This window comes from Antechinus flavipes, chromosome 5 (assembly GCF_016432865.1).
Source record: "Antechinus flavipes isolate AdamAnt ecotype Samford, QLD, Australia chromosome 5, AdamAnt_v2, whole genome shotgun sequence".
In the NCBI taxonomy this organism is placed as follows: domain Eukaryota; kingdom Metazoa; phylum Chordata; class Mammalia; order Dasyuromorphia; family Dasyuridae; genus Antechinus; species Antechinus flavipes.
The window spans coordinates 178,315,706-178,336,988 of record NC_067402.1 but is presented as its reverse complement, the minus strand read 5'-3'; the positions used below and the strand labels follow the sequence as shown (position 1 = coordinate 178,336,988).

At 33.8% G+C, this 21,283-nt stretch overlaps 2 protein-coding genes across 2 annotated transcripts in view; one reads left to right on the top strand and one right to left on the bottom strand.

Annotated features, from left to right (window-relative positions):
- The first annotated feature begins 345 nt into the window (after nucleotides 1-345).
- On the top strand, nucleotides 346-7,640 carry SPX (spexin hormone). Its single transcript, XM_052001039.1, has 6 exons — nucleotides 346-478; nucleotides 868-948; nucleotides 1,085-1,142; nucleotides 2,052-2,114; nucleotides 5,844-5,930; nucleotides 7,359-7,640. The coding sequence occupies exons 1-6, from the start codon at nucleotides 473-475 to the stop codon at nucleotides 7,421-7,423; spliced, it is 360 nt and encodes a 119-aa protein (XP_051856999.1). The 5' UTR covers nucleotides 346-472; the 3' UTR covers nucleotides 7,424-7,640.
- Nucleotides 7,641-14,220: 6,580 nt separating this feature from the next.
- The window catches only part of GYS2 (glycogen synthase 2), a 60,632-nt gene continuing 53,569 nt past the window's right edge, over nucleotides 14,221-21,283 (bottom strand). Inside the window, exons 15-16 of the mRNA XM_052001131.1 lie at nucleotides 17,637-17,717; nucleotides 14,221-14,729 (exon numbers count right to left, since the gene is read on the bottom strand). Of these exons, the coding sequence (XP_051857091.1) occupies nucleotides 14,514-14,729; nucleotides 17,637-17,717 (297 nt within the window). The 3' untranslated portion in view covers nucleotides 14,221-14,513. The remainder of the gene's footprint in view (nucleotides 14,730-17,636; nucleotides 17,718-21,283) is intronic.

Sequence of the window (21,283 nt, the reverse complement as noted above, 5' to 3'; positions counted from 1 at the left end):
TGTAAAATGGAAATAACGAGATCTTCTACTTCATATATTGATGAGCCACAAATGAGATATTCTTTGTAAAATACTTTGGAAATTTTAAAGTGCTTTCTAAATGTCAGTGATATTATTCAAGTTTTACTTCCAGGCAGAGTCATTGATCATTTATAAGACAATGATGCTTCATTGAAAATTAGAGGGACACACTGAGTTGATGCTGATGTATTTAGAACGTAGCCTGGCTGATGTGCTAAGTGGCTAAACTAAGAGTGTCTACCCTTTTAATCATCTTGACTTCCTGCTGGCTAATCTCCCAGGAAGGATCATCAGACCTCTTTCTCTGTCTCCGGGGCTGACAAGAAATCTCTTTAGACACTCACTCTGAAAGAAATGGAAAGATGTCCATTGACAGGGAAGATTTAAAAAGGTCTCTGTATTCAAATTGGTTCAGATAACTTCTACCAGAGAATCCTGGCAGGAAGTAACAATGAAGGTAGGTGAGGTTTTCCTTTACTACAGAGGAAGGCTTACTTCTTTATTAACAACTTTCATGTTTAGTTAAGAAGCATTTCAGAGGGTGATGAATATTTTAATAATTATATTTTAGAATATAGTTTCATCTTATTAGAATGTATTTAATGATATCTAAGAACTGAACAGAACTTATTAATTGTGCTAATATTATTTATTAGTGCTGCTGATCCATTTTTTTCTCTTTATTCTTTTAGAAAAGAATATCCATTATATCTTGTGATCCTTATTACAGAATTTATGAGAAAAATAGATATATATTGAGCACTATAACAGCACAAAGAAAATTGGAAATGTCATAATATAAAGCAAGGATTATATACATTTAGGATAATTGTTTCTTCTACTTAGGGAATCCAAAGTCTGAAAGCTTCTGGATTGGCCCTGCTTCTGGTGGTTTCATTCATCTCCTACTCCTGCTGTGCTCCCCAGGTAATTGCCTCTTTAAAAGCAGAATTCTCTAAATCTTGCATGCAGTTGTTCTTTCATGATTGGCCTTTTGGTTTTTAAATTCCCAAAGGACCGGATCATGATGTCCTATTAACTGTTCTTCTCTCTGAATTTGTAGAGAATTTTGGAAAGAAGAAACTGGACTCCTCAAACTATTCTCTACCTCAAGGGGACTCGTAAGTACTGAAAAAAAAAACTTTTCTTTTGTGAGCTATTTATTCAGTGAGAGCAAGAGTCTATAGCAGAAAATGCAAAGGAACTCTGGTAAATTATTCATTCTGCTTTGCAGTTTAAAAAAAAATTTTAATTAATGAAGATTGTGGTACAGAAAAAGTAAAAATTTTCAGATAACTAGAAATTTCACAGCCTATATACTTGTGGATGGAATGATGTTTTTCTTAACTCTTCTCACTCAAACTTTGTCATTATAATTACATTCAGTTCCTTTTTTAGCTTTTTTTGCTTTATATTATTGGTTTTGTGCATTGTTTTCATGGTCCTGCTTACTTTGCTCTTGCTCTACATCAATCTGTGAAAATCTTCAGGGCAGAATTTATGACAAAGGAAATTTATAACAATTCCATTTAAAAATTAAAAAAAAACCTTTCATTTATTTCCCTCTTCTCCTTTTCTTTCCTTTTCCCTGGAATCCAAATTGATATTTTTCTTTCTTTTTGAAAGCAATTGGGGTCAAATTGCTTGTCCAACCTCACACAACTAGTGAATGTCAAATGTCAGGGACTGTTTGAACTCAGGTTCTCCTGATTCCTGAGGATGTCCTCTATCCATAGTGACATCTAGTAAAAACATTATTTTAATCCCTATCAATGACCTTCAGGCTGAAACTTAGAGGAGTTTTACTGGATGGGATTCAAGGGTTTATCAAGTAAAATCAGGGATTATTTCTCTCTGTTCCCTTCCCTGTTACCTAGTAGGGCCAAGCCACCCTCCTCAGTGTGTCTTACCCAGTATAAGAGAGAAGTCATTCAATTTGCCTGCCCAGATCCAAAGCTGCAGCCAGCATCCCGGTAAAGTCATTTGAAGCTACTATAGTTTTTTCCTGTTTTTATTGTGTTGCTTTATAGAAGGCCGCCACTTCATCTCAGAGGAGAACAGGAGGAAAGATCTCTACAACAGACTACAGCCGGGTAAGAGAAACACAAAGACACCAGATGCTTTCAAGCTGGAACAGCAAAAATTATTTTGTCTGATTATTAGATAATTCAATAATTTAAAACTCATCATAGGGAGAAGGGTCTGATATCTAAAGAAATTACATAACTTGTTCAGGATCACAAAGTGGCCCTTGGAACAAAGATCCCTTGACTCCAAATCCAGTGTTCTTTCCACTGCATCCCGAAAAAGGGGAGCATACTTTGCTGTGATTCACTGCATCATAAAATGTTGGAGTGGAAAAGAAAGGACTTTAGAAACCAAAAAGTCCAATTACCTCATTTCCAGGTTTAAAAAAAAAAAAACAGAAATTGGGAAATCAGAATAATTTAACAAAGTAAGTGTAGAGTTGGTATGAGAATTGTGTATGTACTGAATCAAATGCACTGGGCTGTCCACTGATCCTATCAGTCAGTCAACTGATATTTATAAGGCACCATACTACATCAAGGGAAGGAGATAGGTTTCATGTCTGAAGAGATACATTTCCACAAGAAAAGACAACTTAGCCCTGTGCTAAAGTAGGACATTTTCTTGTGGTTACTGCTTATCTTACCAACTACAAAACAACTGCAGTCATAAAGGGGAGCAGTCAGGGATGAAAATCAGACAGTTTTTCAGAACGTGCCAAAATCAACAGGCAGATAAGATATTTGGGTAACCAAAAGCAGATGTGCTTAAAATGTGGTAGGAGGAATAGTCTTAGATGTTTAGGAAAAATAACATTCAGTTACTTCATTAAAACAACTTTTGTTTAAACTTCATTCTTAAAAGTCTAAACTTGTCTATTCCTCTGTGTTTTAAAAGGTTGATACTGAGCATAAGATTTAAGAGCCAGCATATTTATAATGAGATAAAGGTGGCATAGTGAATAGAAAGCCAGTACTGCAGTCAGGAAGACTTAGATTGGAGTCCTTCCTCTGATACAACAACGACTACATGATCTTGGGCAGGTCGTTTAAACTCTTTTAGACTCAAGTTTCGGAACAGATGCTGATACATATTGAAGGGAAGGAGTTAACTCACTGCATATTTTCTGCACAAATGAAACTGATAGAACTGTACATATGTATATCTTTATGTACAAGTATATTATATATATCTGTATATATGCATGGATATATTTATATTCTATCTCATATCATATGTGGATGTTATATATGCATACTATTTATATACATATTATATATATGAAAATCTCAACCAACAAACACTTATTAAGTTATTTACTACAATTTGTCTGAGATGGAGAAGTGCTGGAGATATTATACAAAAATAAAATAACCCCTGCTTTTTAAAGAACTTACATTCTTTGGGGTCAAATGCTATCTATATAATAAGTATGTGTAGAATAAATACAAGGTAGAGATTTCAAGGGGAGACAATGGTAGTTAATGTTGGTCAAGAAATGGTTCAGGTAGGTGTACCTTGAGCAAAGCTTTGGATGAAAGGAGAGACTCTAAGAGGCACAAAAATGCCTTTTGGGCATTCCCATGAAAGAAAGAGAGGTAGGGGGTAGATCTAGTTTCATGTATCATTGCACAGCAAGAAGGACAGTTGTCTGGTTCAAAGATTAATAAAAGTGAAAAATAATAAGACTGGAAAGGCAGGTTGGGGCCAGATTATGCAGGACTTTGAAATCTAAACGAAGAAGTTTATATTTAATTGCAGAGAGGTTAGGCAACCATTTCAGGAAGAGGAAAATGGATCAGGAAGACAGAAGAAAAGCTGGCTAACCTATGACACTACTATAATAGGTGTAGCCAGATTTTTAGTTTCAGATGCATTCCTACTTCCTCTCCTAATTTTCCTAATTAAAATGATCTTTTCAAAGCTACTCACAGTAAGCTTTAAATTGTGGGGCTTTTTTTTTAAAGCACACCTACTCCACTTTTGCAAAGAAAAAATAAAGGTCCTATATAGGGTTAAATAGTGTCCTAAAATCTTATAGAAAAGCAAGAATTGTAGCACACATGTTTTTATTGCTGTTCGTGGTACATCCTTATTGGAATTGTAACTTAGGGCAGAACAGCTAGGAGTTTGCTTCAGAACACCAAATTTCAGCATTTATACCAGTGAACTTTTCACTTGGCCCCATGCTTCTTGGGCAGGAGCCTAAACTGTCCCATGTTCTGTCTTCTCAACACTACTCCAAAGTGGATAGGAGGGGTGGATTTTAAAGCTGCTTTTCCAGATACCAAAGTTGCTAGTTTTAATTTTGACCATTGCTACTTTGTTGTCTGCAAATGTGCTTGTTACCCTGAAAAATTAGTCATCATAAAATTACTGATTATGGAGAAAATATTAGATTACTGAATGCCTATCAGTGAGTACAGAACATACCATATATAATGCTAAGTACTTGACAAATATTCAATATGCTTTTCTTGGATGATATTAAATTGATAGCCATGCATTTTATAATTTTTGTTCGTGTATTTTTTTTTTTTAAGGAGGCAATCTGTGTCTTACCCAGGGTCACACAGCTAGTAAATGTGAGAGCCAGATTTTAATTCAGATCTTCCTAACTACAAGATCAATGCTAATCTACTGAGCCATTTAGTTAGCCAAAACTTTTTTTTTGTTGTTAAACAAAGCAATAGAAATCATAGAACTTAAGATCTGAAAGGGACCTCACAGATCTACAATTTATCCAAACTTCTTGTTTTATAGTATTGCCACTGATTTTCAGATTAAAAATTTCCCATGTCAAATTTCATAAATAAGATTAAATCAGAAAAACATTTTTCCTTATGTCAAGTTTAACATTATTTTTAGCATTTATTAGACACATCTATTTTATATACTAATGATATTACAAATGAAGTTATTACATTCATAGTGAGTTAATGAATTTTTCATCAAATCAGAACTGAAAAGCATATTAAACAACAACAAGAAAAAAAGATATAGGGCATTCTCCAGAGCATGATTTTATCTAAAAGATCCTAGTCAGATAGATAGGAAAGGCTCAGACCTGTCCTTTCATCCAATACTGGCTCTATTCAATTTATTATATTACCTCTCTAAATTTTCACAATGAAAAATTAGTATAGGTTTTATCACAGTATAAATAATTTCCAAGAAAGTGTCCTAATTTATTTAATAGAATCATAGATTTAGCACTGGAAAGAAGCTTAGAGGCCATCAAGGCCAGTTCCTTTCATTTTATAGAAAGGAAACTAAGGCCAAAGGCAGTTAATTGCAACTGCTCACAATTTTGAATTCCTATCTTCCAGACTCCCGACTCATACTCTATCCACTGAAGCCATTCAGGTGCTCAAAATGTGGTATATTAAATAAAATAAAGAGGCCAACCACTGAGCCTTGAAAATCTTTTATTTTATACAGATTTTGCTTTTCACCATATTTATTGGATCAGTCTAGACATGAAGAAGTCAGGTTGTGCAGTTCATAAAGATCTAGGCCTGGAATCAGAAAGAACTTAGTTCAAATGTGCTCAGATACTTTACTAGATGTGTTATTTTGGGCAAATCACTTGTACCCATTATCCCAAATTACCTTATCTAAGAAACAGGAATTGTAAAATTGTATCTCTCTCAGGGTCCATCAAGAATCAAATCAGGTAATAATTAATTGTAAAGCACAGAAAGCACTATGTGAATGTTATCTGATTAATCTAATTATTAATTATCTATTAATATTATGTGATGAGAAAATTTGTTTACATTTTATTTCTCCAGAAAAGCGCAGCCAAAGTCTAAACCCAATACTTATTTCTGAAGCTGCAGCCATGTTCTTTAAGTCCCTGCAGAAACCACCAGAAGAAGGTAAATATAGAATGAATTCTTTCAAGACAGACAAGCAGACTTTTTGAAGTAGTTTCATTCTTGTTTTGAACTTCCTTAATTTTTTAATTTTTATAATTATATCCCCCAAATTCATAGAAATGTTTGTTGTGAAGAGGCCAGAATATTTGTTATAATAATCCTTCAAAATAAATAAAACAAAACAAAAAATTCCTTCGTCAGATTATATAACTTAATATGAATTTCACAATTTATCACACCCTAGAGCTTGTTACTTCAGAATAATTTTTATCTCCCTTTCAGAAATTAAAGTGATAATTTGTATTTTTAAGGAGGGTACCCCACTCTAATAATGTACCATTAAGGATAATGATTTTGTTACACAGAGATGAGCAAATATAAAGAATATGTCTATCTAAAGCTAATTTTATATCACAGGAATGGCTCATTTTATATCACTGTCTGACTCAGTGGAAAAAGTATGGGCTTTGTAATCTGGGAACCAGGGTTCAAAAGCTGACTTTGTCACTTAGTAGTTGTGGGACCTTAGGCAAAATGTTTAATTTTGTTAGACCTTAGTCTCTTCATCTATAAAATGAATGGTTGAGTAGATGTCTACTATGATCTGATAACTATTTCTTGAATCTGAAAACTAATAAAAATGTAGTATGGGAAGCAGGAACATTTTACTAATGATCTGTTGTTGCAGACCCACCCTGATTCAGTGTCGCACAGCAGATAGGAAACGAGACATGGAGCAAGGAAGATTTGTGTTCAAACTCTGCTCCAATCTCTTGCTATCTGTATCTTTCTGTGCCTCCATTTTCTCAACTGCAAAATGAAGAAGATGATCATAATGGTTTTAAGGTCCCTGTTAGCTCCAAACATATGATTCCCTCTGAACTTTAAGAGGCTTATTATATAAATGAAATGAAAAAAACTATGAGATATTATTATAAAAGTGAAGGTAACACCATCACTAGAAAATGAAGAAATTTAGAAAGTCAAGGTCAGTTTGCAATGATGGCAGGATATGGTTAGGTGGAACTGTGCCATGGAATGGATCAGAAGTCAAAGCTGAGATTTAAACTTGGGAGTCTTTAATAATCAAAGTGATCACTAAAGGCTTAGAAATAGCTGCTCTCCCCTAGGAAAAGTTTGGTCAGAAAAAATCTTGAAAGAATCCTACTGTAAGCCCATGAAGGAAACGGAAGAAGCTGGAGAACTGAAAAACATAACATTGGAGAACCAAAGAGAGGAAAAGAGAATGAAGGAGAGAATGAAAACCCTTGAAAGATCAAGATGGATAAATATTTGGAGAGGGGAGGGCAGGAAGAAGAAGATGAGATAGAATCTGGGGACACAGAACCTTAGACTCAGATAATATTTCCTTGATGATTATACTGGGCTTTAAAACACAATTTATAATTTTATTTTATTTTCTTACAGCTAGAGCAGTAAACTTTGATCAATCAAGATTCTTGGAAGATAACCTATTAAACTGGAGAAAATGATCCAATTTACTAAAAATTTTCCTTATATTTCTGTTGAAACCATTATTTATGTGAATAAAAAACATGGTCTACACATGGTCTATATTCTGAAGGAATATATACATACAAATGTAATCTCAGTTTCAGTTTTTAAGGATAATTATTGAAAAATAATTTTAGCAGATAACATTACTTCTTTTTCTTTATTATATATTCATTTAGTTCACAAAATTATATCATACTTGAATTTGAAATTTCAAGGCTCAAATATATTCTGAGTGATCTTTCTTGTAATTAGTAGACATTGCAATCAGTGACTATTAAAATATTTTCATGGTACTACTCACTTGTATGGTTCATCTCAAATATATTCCTAGCTATCAACCAAAAGAAGCCATAACCTCAAAACCTCAGCCCCTCATACACCCACTCTGAGAAGGAGAGGGACTCAGTTATCATCATATTAAAGATTTATAGATGCCACGTGGCCTTCAAGCATGGCTGTCTCTAGGTGGACCTATGTGACTGTCTCCTCCAGTGCTCCCCAGCAAGTAGACCAGTGTTCATTGAAAAGTTCAGCTCTCAGTATGAAACAGCTTATCAATTTTTTAGAGTTGTTCATTTTTTAGCTCTTAGATTTGTCCAGGAAGTGTGCAATCCTTGGTTGAAACCAAAGAAAGGCTAAAGTCTATCTGGACAAATTTGTAATCTCTATTTCCTAAGGAAGATTCTGAAGATCACTTGGCAGGATAAGGAACAAGACATTGATCTCCTTTCTCAAACTAAACCTCCAAGCATTCAGATTCTATAGCAGAGAGCACAACTCTGATGGGCTGCCACTGAATGCCAAATGTACGTTTACCTAATAGATTATTTTGTGGAGAACTCACACAGGGCAAATGCTCACCGGAGATGAGAAGAAGCAATACAAGGACATTTTCAAGGTCTCTCTGAAGAACTTTGGAATTGATTGTGTGACCGGGGACATAATAGGGTGGGCCTTCAGCAAAGAAGGTGCTGTGCTCTATGATCAAAGAATGACTCAAAAAAAAATACCATGAAACATGCAAATTTTGATAATCTACTCCAAATATTCCCAGGGATTATTTGTGCCTGAACTGATAGAGCATTCTGAGCTTGTGATGGACTGATCAGTCGGTCATACTGTAACAGACATATTCTAACTTGATGCTAACATAGTGAGGTGATTCTTTCCAGAAAGAAAATCACCAACCAACCAACTCCCAGGAATTTTGTGGTACCTTGGACAGAGTCAAGAGACCTGAGTTGACATCTAGCCTCAGGCACTACTACTAGCTTTGTGACCCTGTATTAAATTATTTAACCTTTATCTGACTCAGTTTCTTCATCTGTAAAATGGGGATAATAATAGTGCCTACCTCCCAGAGTTGTTGTGAGGATAAAATTATATATTTGTAAAGCCCTTTGCAAACTTTAAAGCCCTATATAAATGCTATTATTATTATTAATGATTCCTCTGTAAATGGTAGGTCAGTAGAGTAAATCAATCAAATAACAATAACCAACTACAATAACAATAGCTAACATTTAACAGCATTTTAAGGTTTTTAAAATACTATTTAAAAATGCTATTGTAGTCACTTCACCTTGGTAGGAATAGTCCTCCACTAAACTGAATAAACTCAAAGGTGTTACAACTATATGTAAAAAGGCTTCAGTCAGTTTAGATATTTCCATTGATCCCTTAAATAAATTACAGGAACATGTCTACATAGGACATGTAGGAACATTATAAAGGAAGGGTGTTCAGGCTGGCTCCAGAAATTTGGTCACACCCCAAAGGTTCTTCTAAAAAAAACATACCAATGCAACAGATTAAATACATGCCTTCAAGCTATAAATAAGAAGAGAACATTTCAGTTAGGGCCTTGATCCTAGCTTGTCTGAGAGAAGAACAGTCTAGATTGGTCTTGGTTTCCTCTACCAGGTCCTTAATATTTGGGGCTTCCTATCTTTCCATCAGGGTTTCAGCTTCACCCCACCAGGGACAACAGTATCAGGGAGAAGTGTCTTGACAGGAAAGTTAATTTTAATACTGTTAACATCAAACGCAATGTTCTCTTCTCTGTCAAAAAGCCATCCTGACAAAAAGCTCTTCTGTCTAAAGAATCTCAGGAATGTCATTGCATTCTTACTGCTAAAGCACTTTACTTTCAAATATGTTGGACTGGGCTCCACCTTGGGAATCTGGCCTCCGCTTTATTCTGTAAACAGAAACTAATTTGGGCTAGTATCTTAGGCTCCTCATCAAGATTTGGGGCAAATTGGATCATGAAGAGTAAAAACGACCAGAATGAAATGGACTTCCTTGTTTGGATTGCCAAGGGTAGCTGGGACCTCATGGCCAGGTCTCATTCCTCATATGCCTCTCCTCCCTTCTTTCCTCCTGAATGTTTTAAAGCCTTTCTATACTTTTCCCCTGTTAATACCCTGTATTCAGATTCTTGGTAGTATCTCAGTCTTATGACCCCTTTTGTCTTAATTAAAAATACCTTTTCCTACACTTAGGAGTCTGATTTATTTCAGGATTTGACAATTAAATCAGAGCTTCTTAGACTTTTTCCACTTGTGACATCATTTTATTCAAGAAATTTTTATATGACTCCCAAGCATATAGGTATATAAAAAGATAAACAAATCAAACATTTACTAATAAATAATAATTTTATGACCCCCCCCCCCATATTCAATTATGAGACTCCATATGGGTTGCAAACCACAGTTAAGAAACTGGGGTCTAAATGGAAGTTAAAGACAACTGGTCAGATTCACAATTCTCCAAGAAGCTTGGAGAGAAGTTACACTAATTCTAAGAGAAACTTTGAGCACCCCGCAAAGGAGATAGAATATGAGATACAAAGGAAAAAGGAATAAGCATTTAGTAAGCACCTACTATGTGCCAGACATTATGCTTTGCCCTTTGCAAATATTATTTCATTATATTCTTAAAATTACTCTGTAATGTATCTGCTATTATCCTCATTTTATAGTTTAGGCAGACAAGTTAAATTTCTAAACTAGATAATTTCTTAACTACAAGATAACTTGTAGATAGTTACAAGTATCTGAAAATTAATTTGAACTAATTTGATCTCCTTGACTCCCAGCCTAGCACTCAATCCATTATTCCATCTAGTTAGCTCAGAAATAATGTGTATAAATTGTTTTTTTTTTTTTAAACCCAAAGAATTATGTACAAATCTTAACTACTTTTGCAACTGGATCCCTTCACTCTAAGATTACTGCTGTCTCTTCTGCTAAACTAAGCTTACTTCTGAAAATCTATACTGGATAAAGGACCCCTCTCTCCTCCTCTTCCTCTTTTTCTTCCTCCTCCTCCTCCTCTTCCTCCTTCTCGTTCTTCTTTTCCTCCTCCTCTTCCTCAGCTGCTGCCACTGCTAGCCCTGGCTGAGGAGATTAGAATGTCATTTGAGCCCTTTCCGCCATGACCACCCAAGTTGGCTTTGTTAAAAGGAGTCTTTCCCATTGCTAACTAATTGGGAAATTACTAGAATTCAGGTTTCACATTTCTCAATAGTCTTATTCTTGACTATCATGGTATGTAATTCCCTTCAATAGGAAAGAAAGGGCATACATAAATCTTTTTCTTTCAATTTAAACTTTATTATGTTTTCAAAATAATTTTGTCTAATTAGAATTATTCATATTAAACATCCCAAAATAGCTCCATTAAAAAATATTCCCAGATATAACTTTTTAGTTTAAGATACATAATTTACTAAATATAAACATATAATGAAAAGCATAGCCTTATTTAAGCCAAACCTAGGATAAAAGAATCAACATTTATTATTCCTCAGACTAGGGCTTTAGATGAAAAGAAGAGCAAGTGTTTTCAACCATTCAAACCTCACAGAATGTAATACTGCTTTAAAGTTTACCTCTATAAAACTATCCCATTGGTATCGTCAATAACATTTGTAATAGAAATTTTAAAGCTAGTTTTAATTCTAAAATCCTAAGAATCCTACCATTATCTACTTATGTTTATGTAATCATGGAACATTAGAATTAGAAAGAACCTTAGAATTATTTAGCTAACTCTATCATTTTACAGATACAGAGATAATTTTGGGAATGATTTGTCTAAGTAATAACATAATGATTAAGTTGAGACCAGAACCAAGCTTCCCCTGTTCCTGATCTAATATTTTTTCTATTGTACTATACTACAAAAATGAACATTTGTGCATACACACACACACACACGTATATATACTTGTATATATGTGTATGTGTGTATATTATATGTTCAGTAGTTTTTAGTCAAACCCAACTCTTCAAGACCCTAAAGTTGGAGTTTTCTTGTCAAAAATACTGGAGTATTTTGCCATTTTCTTCTCCAAATCATTTTAAAGAAAAGGAAACTGAGGCAATCAGAGCTATGTAACTTGCCCAGGGTCACACAGCTAGTGTCTGATGCCAGATTTGAATTTAAAATAAGTCTTCTTGACTCTAGGTTTAATAGCTACCTTATATACATATACATATTCATACATCTATTTATCTGTCTTCATGTATCTATGTATATTTTAATGTCAGCCAACAAAGAAAAACTATGCATTATTAGAAATTGCATATGTTCATGATACCTGAACCTGATAACTCTGTGAATACAATTCCTGTCTAAAAATGATTGACAGTTATAAAGCATCCACAGAACAACCCCTGAATAGCCAGAGCTTAGCACAGATGTCACATCTTATATAATGCCTGAATAATACATAATTATCACATACTTATTTTTGTATAAATTTAATATATACTTATAAATGTACATGCAATGTCTCCAGGTCAGAAACTATTTATTTTCGTCTTTATAAATCCAATTCCTAGCAGAGTGCTTGATATTAGTAGGGGGCTTAGTCATAGTAATGGCCACTGTGGTGACAACTACTGACCTGCCCTGTCTCCTTTCCAGCCTGGAGCTGTGAGAATGATGGAGTAGCAATGATGGTAAGCAGGATGGATGAAGGACTGTATCATAATTCTGTTTGTGTCAAAAAAAATGATGAAACACATATTGAAGGAGACTTCATCTCCTTCATACTGAGGTTCAGAGTAACCTACCTCATCTGGTGAGCAAAGGAATGTATCCAAAGCTTTGTCATTTATATAACCATAATGTCTTCCAGACCTCCATGTATTACCATTCCCCTTTCTGCTTCACTCTCTAGCTTTACCATCCACTCTGCTACTAGACCATCTTGTAAGTATTTTTCTGCCCTCAATATAATTTATTATTCCATATATATATATTGTTTACCTCTATTAAAATATGTTTATTGAAAGCAAAGATTGTGATTTTTTTTGTCATTTCTATTTGTATCCATATTTATGGTTTTTTGGGCAAGACAATTGGGGTGAAATGACTTACCCAGAGTCACACAGCTAGGAAGTATTAAGTGTCTGAAGTCAGATTTGAATTCAGGTCCTCCTGACTCTAGGACCAGTGCTCTATCCACTGCATTCCCAATTTGTATTTATGTGTAGCATAGGGTTTAGCTCATAGTAATTGCCAATAGATCCTTTTGCCAATAGATTCTTTTTCATTCATATACTCATTCATTCACCCATTCATCTGTTTATCCGTTCTTATTAAATACTCATTGATTAATAAAGTATGATAAAGGTTTGAGATAATTATCTATATAATTTGGTAGTATGTTTGAAGACCATTCTTGCTACCATGAAACAGACATGCTCAGTTTTATAAATTTAATAACAACAAAATTATTTTAATTTTGCATACTCATAAAAAAATTGAAGATAAGTTAGCATGGCCTATTAGAAAGATACCTGGATTTGGACTCAGAAGAGCTTAATACCTAATAGGTAAGTAGGCCATTTATAATCTCTCAAGTTTGAGTTTACTCATCTATAAAGTAGGGATAATACTTATGGCACTTATAGGATTGTTGTTGAGGAAAACAAGAAATAACATATATAAAATGTAAATCTTGGTTATTAAGATAAATGGATGTTAAGTTTTTTACATTTTTACATTGTACACTGTTGGTTTCACATTTATTAGTATTATTATTCAGAAAATATTAGTATATTTTGATTTTGTCATTTATTTCCTATAGAAGAAGAGGCCTATGCAGAGAATTAAAATTTCTATTTAAGGAAATTTAAAATTATTTGTATTAGTTAAATTATTATTTTGAAAATGAATTTTGATTTGTAGGGAGTGATATTTGAATTGAAAATGAATTCTTCAGGACCAAAGATGGGTATTTTCCTGTGGATAATGAGACTCTGAGTCATACTAGCTAAAAAGAGAAATCCTTTCTTATGTAGGCAATGACGATATTCATATACACCTCAAATAAGAGAGCAGGAACTGTCTCACTTTTATATTTAAGTTCCTAGTGCTTAACATAGTCCCTGGCATATAGCAATTACAATAAATTCTCATTGATTAATTCATTCAATTGACTATTTTTAAATCATCAGCTCTGGAACATGCATTATTAGAGTCTGGACCTTTTAAAAAAAATGCTTTGAGTTGGTAGGAAGGCAATTACTATATTTTTGTATTTAGCACATTATAGGTGATACTTTGTTATAATCCTCAAAAATAAAAAAAAATTAGAGAAAAGATTTTAATGTTAAAAGAAACATTTTTTAAAAATATTTTCAGCCTTTCTTGATGGAATGTTTTCCAAATTTTTAAGTTTACTGACAAATCATATTTAGATAGAGAAATTAGGAGAAATATCCAAATAAATAAAGTCCAGCAAACAAAACAATGAATTTTGCTTATTGTGTTTTATTCTGAGGATGAGAGAAACAAATTGCCACATATTTTTTGTCTCTTCTGCCTTTTTCAGTAGTGACCAGTTTTCCATCATCACTAAGGAAAAGATACTTTCTCTAAAGTTTATTTTATTTCTATGAAGAATTTTTTAGTTATATTAGTTTAAGTTCCTTAATATGTGGTGCTCCCTAATTAATGTCTATGTACTTTCTGTTTTGTTCTATTACAGTTCTGTTACAGTTCTATACATGATAAAGAGCCAGGAAAAGTCAAGCGTACAGAAACTCAATTCTTGTGTTCCCCATGTTGCTTTTTCTTTTCATGGGGGACTTGACCCAGAAAAAAGGGAGATTTGATATTCATCCGATCCCTTTCAGCTTCTTCTTCTTCATCATATCTCTCGTCCTCATCTTCTACATCACTGTTATGAGGACTGGAATGTTGAGAGCTTGTGGGTGAAGGTGGCACTGAAGAAGGCCTTGGAAATTTAAAACCTTGGGTCTGGCAGAAACAAACATTATAATTACTAGTTATTCCTGTTTTATAGAAATTGAGCTATACCTCACTTGGCACAAGTCTACTTAATAGAATTCTCTCACACGCATACTTAATAAAGCATTTGCCAGCATGCTTTCTGCCCAGTTACCACTAATCTGCAATTTATTCTGACTTCACAGGCTGATGAATAAAGTAACTAAAAGCAGTAAAGTCCTACTACCTAGTCCAGTGGAAAGAGTGCTCGATTTGGATTTGAAGAAACTAGGTTTAAATATCAGGCCAGTTATTTATTTAACCTAAATAAAACCAAATAAGATTGATGATGTTGGGCTCCAGTTCACCTGCAAAAGGAAGGAATTGGATTAGGCAGCCTCTCAGATCGCTTCCTACTCTAAATGGATGATCCCCTGTTGATCACTTCAAATTCTCTTCTGTTGATAGATCCTCTTTGTAATGAGTCAGTTATCAGGTCAGGAAAATGTTATAAATGAGAGGTTGACACACTTAAAGGTGACAATGATACCTTTTAGTCTGAATCTATTCAGCTCTTTTGACAAAAGCAACTCTGTTTAGTTCTTTTAAATAAAACTGTTCTTCCACTTCCCTTGCCCATTTTGCTGTTAGAATAGGTGTTGGTGGTAGAACACCTGTTTTATCAATATTGGCTATGTTGAAGAAGGGATACATCTACTGTGTATGATTAAACATTAAAACCCTCAGATTTATTAAGAATTTTATTGAAATAAGGGTTACTGTGGTTTCATTTTAATATATTAAGATCTTTTAATTGAGCATCCAAACAAAATAAAGATTACTTGCTTTTTTGAATAGCTTCTTAATGAAATTTTATGAGACAACTAAGTTATTGTTCACTCATTTCAGTTGTGTCTGATTCTTTGTGACCCCATTTGGGGTTTTCTTGGCAAAGACATTGGAGTAGTTTTGCTATTTTCTTCATCAGTTCATTTAGAAATGAGAAACTAAGGTAGTAAGTGTTAAATTACTTGTTCAAGGTCACACATAGCTTATAGCTAGCCTGAGGCTAGATTTGAACTCAGAAAGATGAGTTTTCCTGACTTCAAGTCCAATATTCTAGCTTCTATTCCACCTTATTATCTCCCAGAAAACTAAGTTTATACAGACTATATTGATGAAGACAAAAATGCTTCTTTAAATGAATATTTGGGGTCTTATAAGTGGTTATTATTTTCCAACCTCCTTCCAAAAAAAATTTGAGAAGCACAGAGTAAGTTTTTCTAGTATTGAAGTCAAAGTCTGCCCTCTGATCTCCACATCAAAGTTCCTTTGGAAATATATCACCTATAGCTATAATGGAATTTAATAGGAAACGTCTATATTCAAATGCCATGGGCTTATTGCCTGGGGAAGTTTTTTTAATGGCATGAAAGAACTGGAACTATGAACCCTGGTATATAGTGGAAATTTTAAAAATATATGACACTCAAGCCCTGAAATATGTTGTTGAGCTATAACTATAATCAAAGGGGACAGTCATGTTTACAAGCCCCCCTCAAGAGCTAGAAAGTAGCCCGTTGAGGAAAGAAATGTGCGCCCTCTGATAGAGAGGTGTACATCTGCAGGCATAGGCAAAGGCTCCGAGGTTAATTGGGGCAAAGCTTTATACAGGCCTGAGTTTTGTGACATACACAGTTGAAAGCAAAGCTCAGAATGGAGCAAAAGGAAGCACAAAGGAGGCAGGACAATGGCAGGTGGCAGATGATCAGAAATTTTGAGGAAAAAACTAGGAGTGGACCCAGATAAAGGGGTCTTGGATCATTGGGAACAAGTCTTAAATTTTCCCCTGGCTGGAATCCCACAGTGAGCTACAGCCACTGAACAAATCTACTGCAAAGAGATGCCACTGGAGGGAAATTTACTGATTCTATATGGGCTCAGATATGCATCCTTAATGTGTCCACTAATCTGTTCAGAAAAAAGTTTTATGTTTTACATATTTAAAAACCTGATTTTTTTAATAAAAGGGAACTTGTAGCTAAACATCTTTTCTCCTTTTAAAATGATTTATTTTTAATATTATTTTTAATTGAGTTTCAAATGCTCTCTCTCCCTCCCCCAGCCATTGAGAAGACAAGTAACAAAATATCAATTATATGAAATCATGCAAAAATATATTTCTGTATTGGCTATATCACATACAAAAAGGAAAAAAAAAAAATGAGAAAATTATACTTCAATTTGTACTCAAAGTTGATTGGTACTCTCTCTTTGGAAATGGACAGAATTTTTTCTTTTCATCACAAATCCTTTGAAATTGACTTGCATCATTGTAGAGAGGAGGGAGCTAACCAACTTTCAACTATGTTGGCCCTTGGATTCCAATGATGGACTTGTCCTGATTCCTAGGACTTTCCCTTACAATCCACTCCTGCCCTATCTATTCCTACCAGAGACCAATCATAGCTAATATTTTAATTTTACTCTATCTAAGGCAGGCATGTTTGTTAATTAGAAGTTTAAAAAATAAGTCCTTCCCCAGCTTCTTCAGAGAAATGAGAGAGTGATCTGTCTACCAAGTGAAGAACACTATTCAGCATTTCTCTTCCTTTATTCTAGTCTCTTACAAAGAAATATCTGTTCTCTTCACCAAGGCTAATCTGCAATTTGTACCATTGATTCCATTCAATCCTATTTTCTTACCCACACAGTCATCCATCCTAATATTCATTCTCTTTTAATCTACTTTAATTTGAATGTTTTAGAAGTACTGTATATTGATTTTTGTCAATAATTAAATGCTATCAGTAGAGATTTCTATGAAAAAGTTTTTATTGAAATATATATATAGAGAGAGAGAAACACAGAGAGAGAGAAACAGAGAGACAGAGAGACAGAGAAACTAAGAGATAAGAGAAATAAACAATTTTTTACCGTTAGTGATGGTGAAGATTCAGCATGAAATTTATCTGGAAAAGCTCTGCTCAGTGTCAGGTGTCTGGCATGCATGTAATACTACAATAGAAAAACAATTTTACATTTTTTAAGGAAATATAATTTTCATGATCTTCATAAATATGAGTTTCAAAACATTTTTAAAATAAAAATTTCATTCTTCTTTGACATCTGTGGTACTCATGGCACTACCAATAATGCAAATTTGCTAACATGCTGTCTTTTTTAAATTAGCAAAGATAAGTACTAGGCTGTTTTATTTAAAAAGAAAATGCAAGATCTGAATTTCCCACCAGGTGGCTTTCTACCTGGGCCAAAAGTCCAAGTTTTTGTGAGTCTTTCTTGCACATTAGTCTCCATAAAAGTCCACGTTATTACCCTGCTTAGCCAGCTTCACCCATGGCTTCAAACAGTATAACTGGTCAGTTTCAGAATTTAGTTATTAGAAGAAATCACGTATCATTCAAAAAGTAAAAAAAAAAAAAAAAAAAAAAATAGGATTCATACTCCCTAAGTTTTTCAATCCCCTTACTTCTTTGTCATGGTATCACCTCCTTGAAGTCAAAGTCCTCTTCAAGAATAATAAACAAACAGCAAACTCAACAACAATCTCTGGTTTTTAATAAACCTTCCTATAATTCCATTGACATAAAAAGAAGCAAATTCTAGTGTTTATCATGCATATATACATAAGAAATAAAATGTATGAATTAGTTTTAGTAGTATGATTACCCCAATTCTTCATGCTCCTTGATAAACTTCCCATACCCCCTGGTAGTATTCATATCCCATGGTGAGAAACATGACTTAAAATCAGTTTTATAGTGCTTATTTCATCCCTAGCCTCATTTCTTCTGGTTTACAACATATCCATCAGACTCAGATTTACTTAACATACTGTGATCATAGTTTATTTAAGAAAAAAGAAAAACAAAAGGGTCACATTTTCCTTCTTAGCCATCTATATAAGCCTCCTTCTATTTACTCTACCATCTCTTGGGGAATGGTTGGAGATATTCCTGAATCATCTACATCTGTAGTTCATGGAAAGGAATGAGGGAAAACCTTCATATATTTGTGAGTTGCGGACCAGTCTCCATTCTTTCTTTACCATTCTAATTGAACTTAATTTCTGGGAATTTCAGTTTTCAGGATCTTTTTTTTATAAATTACCCTATTTCCTACCCTGCTCCAGGGTCATAATCTTCATAAATCTCTAGCAATCTCATTCACTAACAAATATAGTTTATTTTATTTTATTTTACCCTGTTCAGTCCATAACTTAGGTATCACATTTTCAATCTTCCTATGAATCTCAGGACCATCACAAATCATTTAATCAGTCTTTCCACAAGGATCAGATAAGATAAATCAAATAGATAGAAATCAAGGCATAGATACAAATTATAGAATATAGAGGAAGAAATGAAGGGACTACTATACTGAACTTGATTTTGAACACTTCAGGGCTAAATTAGAAGTACAAATGCAAAGAGCCTTGGGCAAGAGTGTCTACTAACATGATAGAGAATAGTCTACTATGCATTTCAAATGTTGGGAAAGCAAATTTCAAAGTATTCAGATAAAAAGCAAAATACAGTGTCCTAAATGTCTGCAGAAGTCGCACTAAGAACAAAAAGGGAGAATTATTTCAATCAATCAATCAACAAATGTTTATTAAATGCCAGACACTATACCAGCTGTTGGGGATACGAAGAGAAAAATGTAAAAGTCTCTGAACTTAAGGCACTTAAAAGACTGATGTGGTTCAATAGGGATCTCATCCCCTCAAAATTTTAAAAGACCCTTTTGGAAGATAGAAGCAAAAGCATGCCACAGAAAGCAACCATACAAGAGTAGTATCATCCTTTGAAAGTACAGTGTCAAGGTTACCTAAGTGCTCAGAAAAAAGCTAAAACTAGTAGCGCATGATTAAGATAGCAAAATACAAAAACAAAAAACATTTAAGGTTATGTTAGAAGCAAGAGAAAGATCCCAAAAAGGACTACTTAGGGTAGAACAAAGTAAATGAGATGGGATGGGCAAACTACTCAATTCTTCTTTTGCTTCTGTTTTTTCCCCTAAAAATACTGAACACAACTATCACATTTCCCTACCTTCTTTTTTCTAGGATAAACATCCCCAATTCTTTCAACATGATATAGATTAAAGGTCTTTCACCATCTTGATTGCCATAAATCAATGCTCTCTGATCATTGTCCTTCCTAAACTGAAGCACCCAAAAGTAAATGTGATACTTACATTATGGACTGATCAGGGTAGAAGATGGTGAGACCATCAACTACTTAAAGCTAGGAAAAATGCTTCCCTTAATAGAGATTGCATTAACCTTTTTGACAGATATCTCGTACTGTTGACTTGTATTGAGAACTGCATTCTGCTTCCATCATCACCTGAAGGACTTGGAAGCATCTCATTTCAACATGTCCAAAACATGACATTTCACAATTAATCTCTTTAAACCTTTCTCTTGTATAAATTTGCCTGTTTCTATTGATGACATCACCATACTTATACTTGACCAGATTTGTAATCTCAGAGTAATCTTTAACAATTTGTTCTCCCTCAAACATCATCTCTCAATCAGTTGCAAGTTTTATCTATCTTTATTCTTCAAAATCTAATTTGTGTCCTAATCTCTTCTCTCTCTTACACTAACAAAGCCTCTACTTTAGTTCAGGACCTCATCAACTTTAGTTCAGGACCTCATCAACTTTTGTGTAGACTATTGTGGTCCTTTCCTCAATTATCTCCCTCCCTTCAACTTCTAATTGTACTAACCTATTCTCCAAACATCTATCACATTGATATTTTTAAAAGACAAGCCTGAGCAGATCATTCCTGATCTCCCTCAAAAATCTTCAATATCTCCCTATTGATCCCTGAATTAAAAAAATTTTCAATAGTTTTCATGACTGAAAAATTTACAAAAAAAGAAAACTAGAGAGGATTTAAAGAAAATTATTTAAAACTACTACATTCAATATTATGCCAACAAAACTGAATAAATAATGAATATTTACAAAGATATATGTCCAACTTTATTTTTAAAAGGTAGAGACACCAAAAAATTCAAACTCAGAAGGAAAATTGTGAAAGACATAAATGAACTCCTCCAAAAAATTAGCTTGCATCTGGATAAGGGGGATATTGTTATGTAAAATTTGGAAACCACTGGCCTAAGTTTTATTTTTTAAAATATTTTTCCTAGTAATTTATTTATTTTTAATACATATTACTTTATGAAAAGAAAAATCAGAGCAAAAGGGAAAAACCATGGGAGAGATTAAAAAAAAAAACACAGAAAAAAGAAGCGAACCTAGCATGTGTTGATTTACATTCAGTCTCCTTCATTCTTTTTTTCTGGATGCAAATGGCATTTTCTGTTCAAAGTCTATTGGGATTGCTTTGGATTATTGAACTACTGAGAAGAACCATGGCTTTCATAGTCTTCATCACACATTCTTGCTGTTATTGTATACAATATATTTCTGGTTCTATCTGTTTTGCTTAGTATCAGTTCTTGTAAATCTTTCCAGGCTTTTCTAAAAACTTATTCATTATTTTTATAAAAAAAATAATATTTCATTACCTTCATTTACCAC

Excerpts from the sequence above, each read along its gene's own strand:
- SPX (XM_052001039.1), top strand. Across the intron at positions 1,143-2,051 it reads TCTCTACCTCAAGGGGACTC|AAGGCCGCCACTTCATCTCA; the intron begins GTAAGTACTGAA and ends GTTGCTTTATAG. Across the intron at positions 5,931-7,358 it reads GCAGAAACCACCAGAAGAAG|CTAGAGCAGTAAACTTTGAT; the intron begins GTAAATATAGAA and ends ATTTTCTTACAG.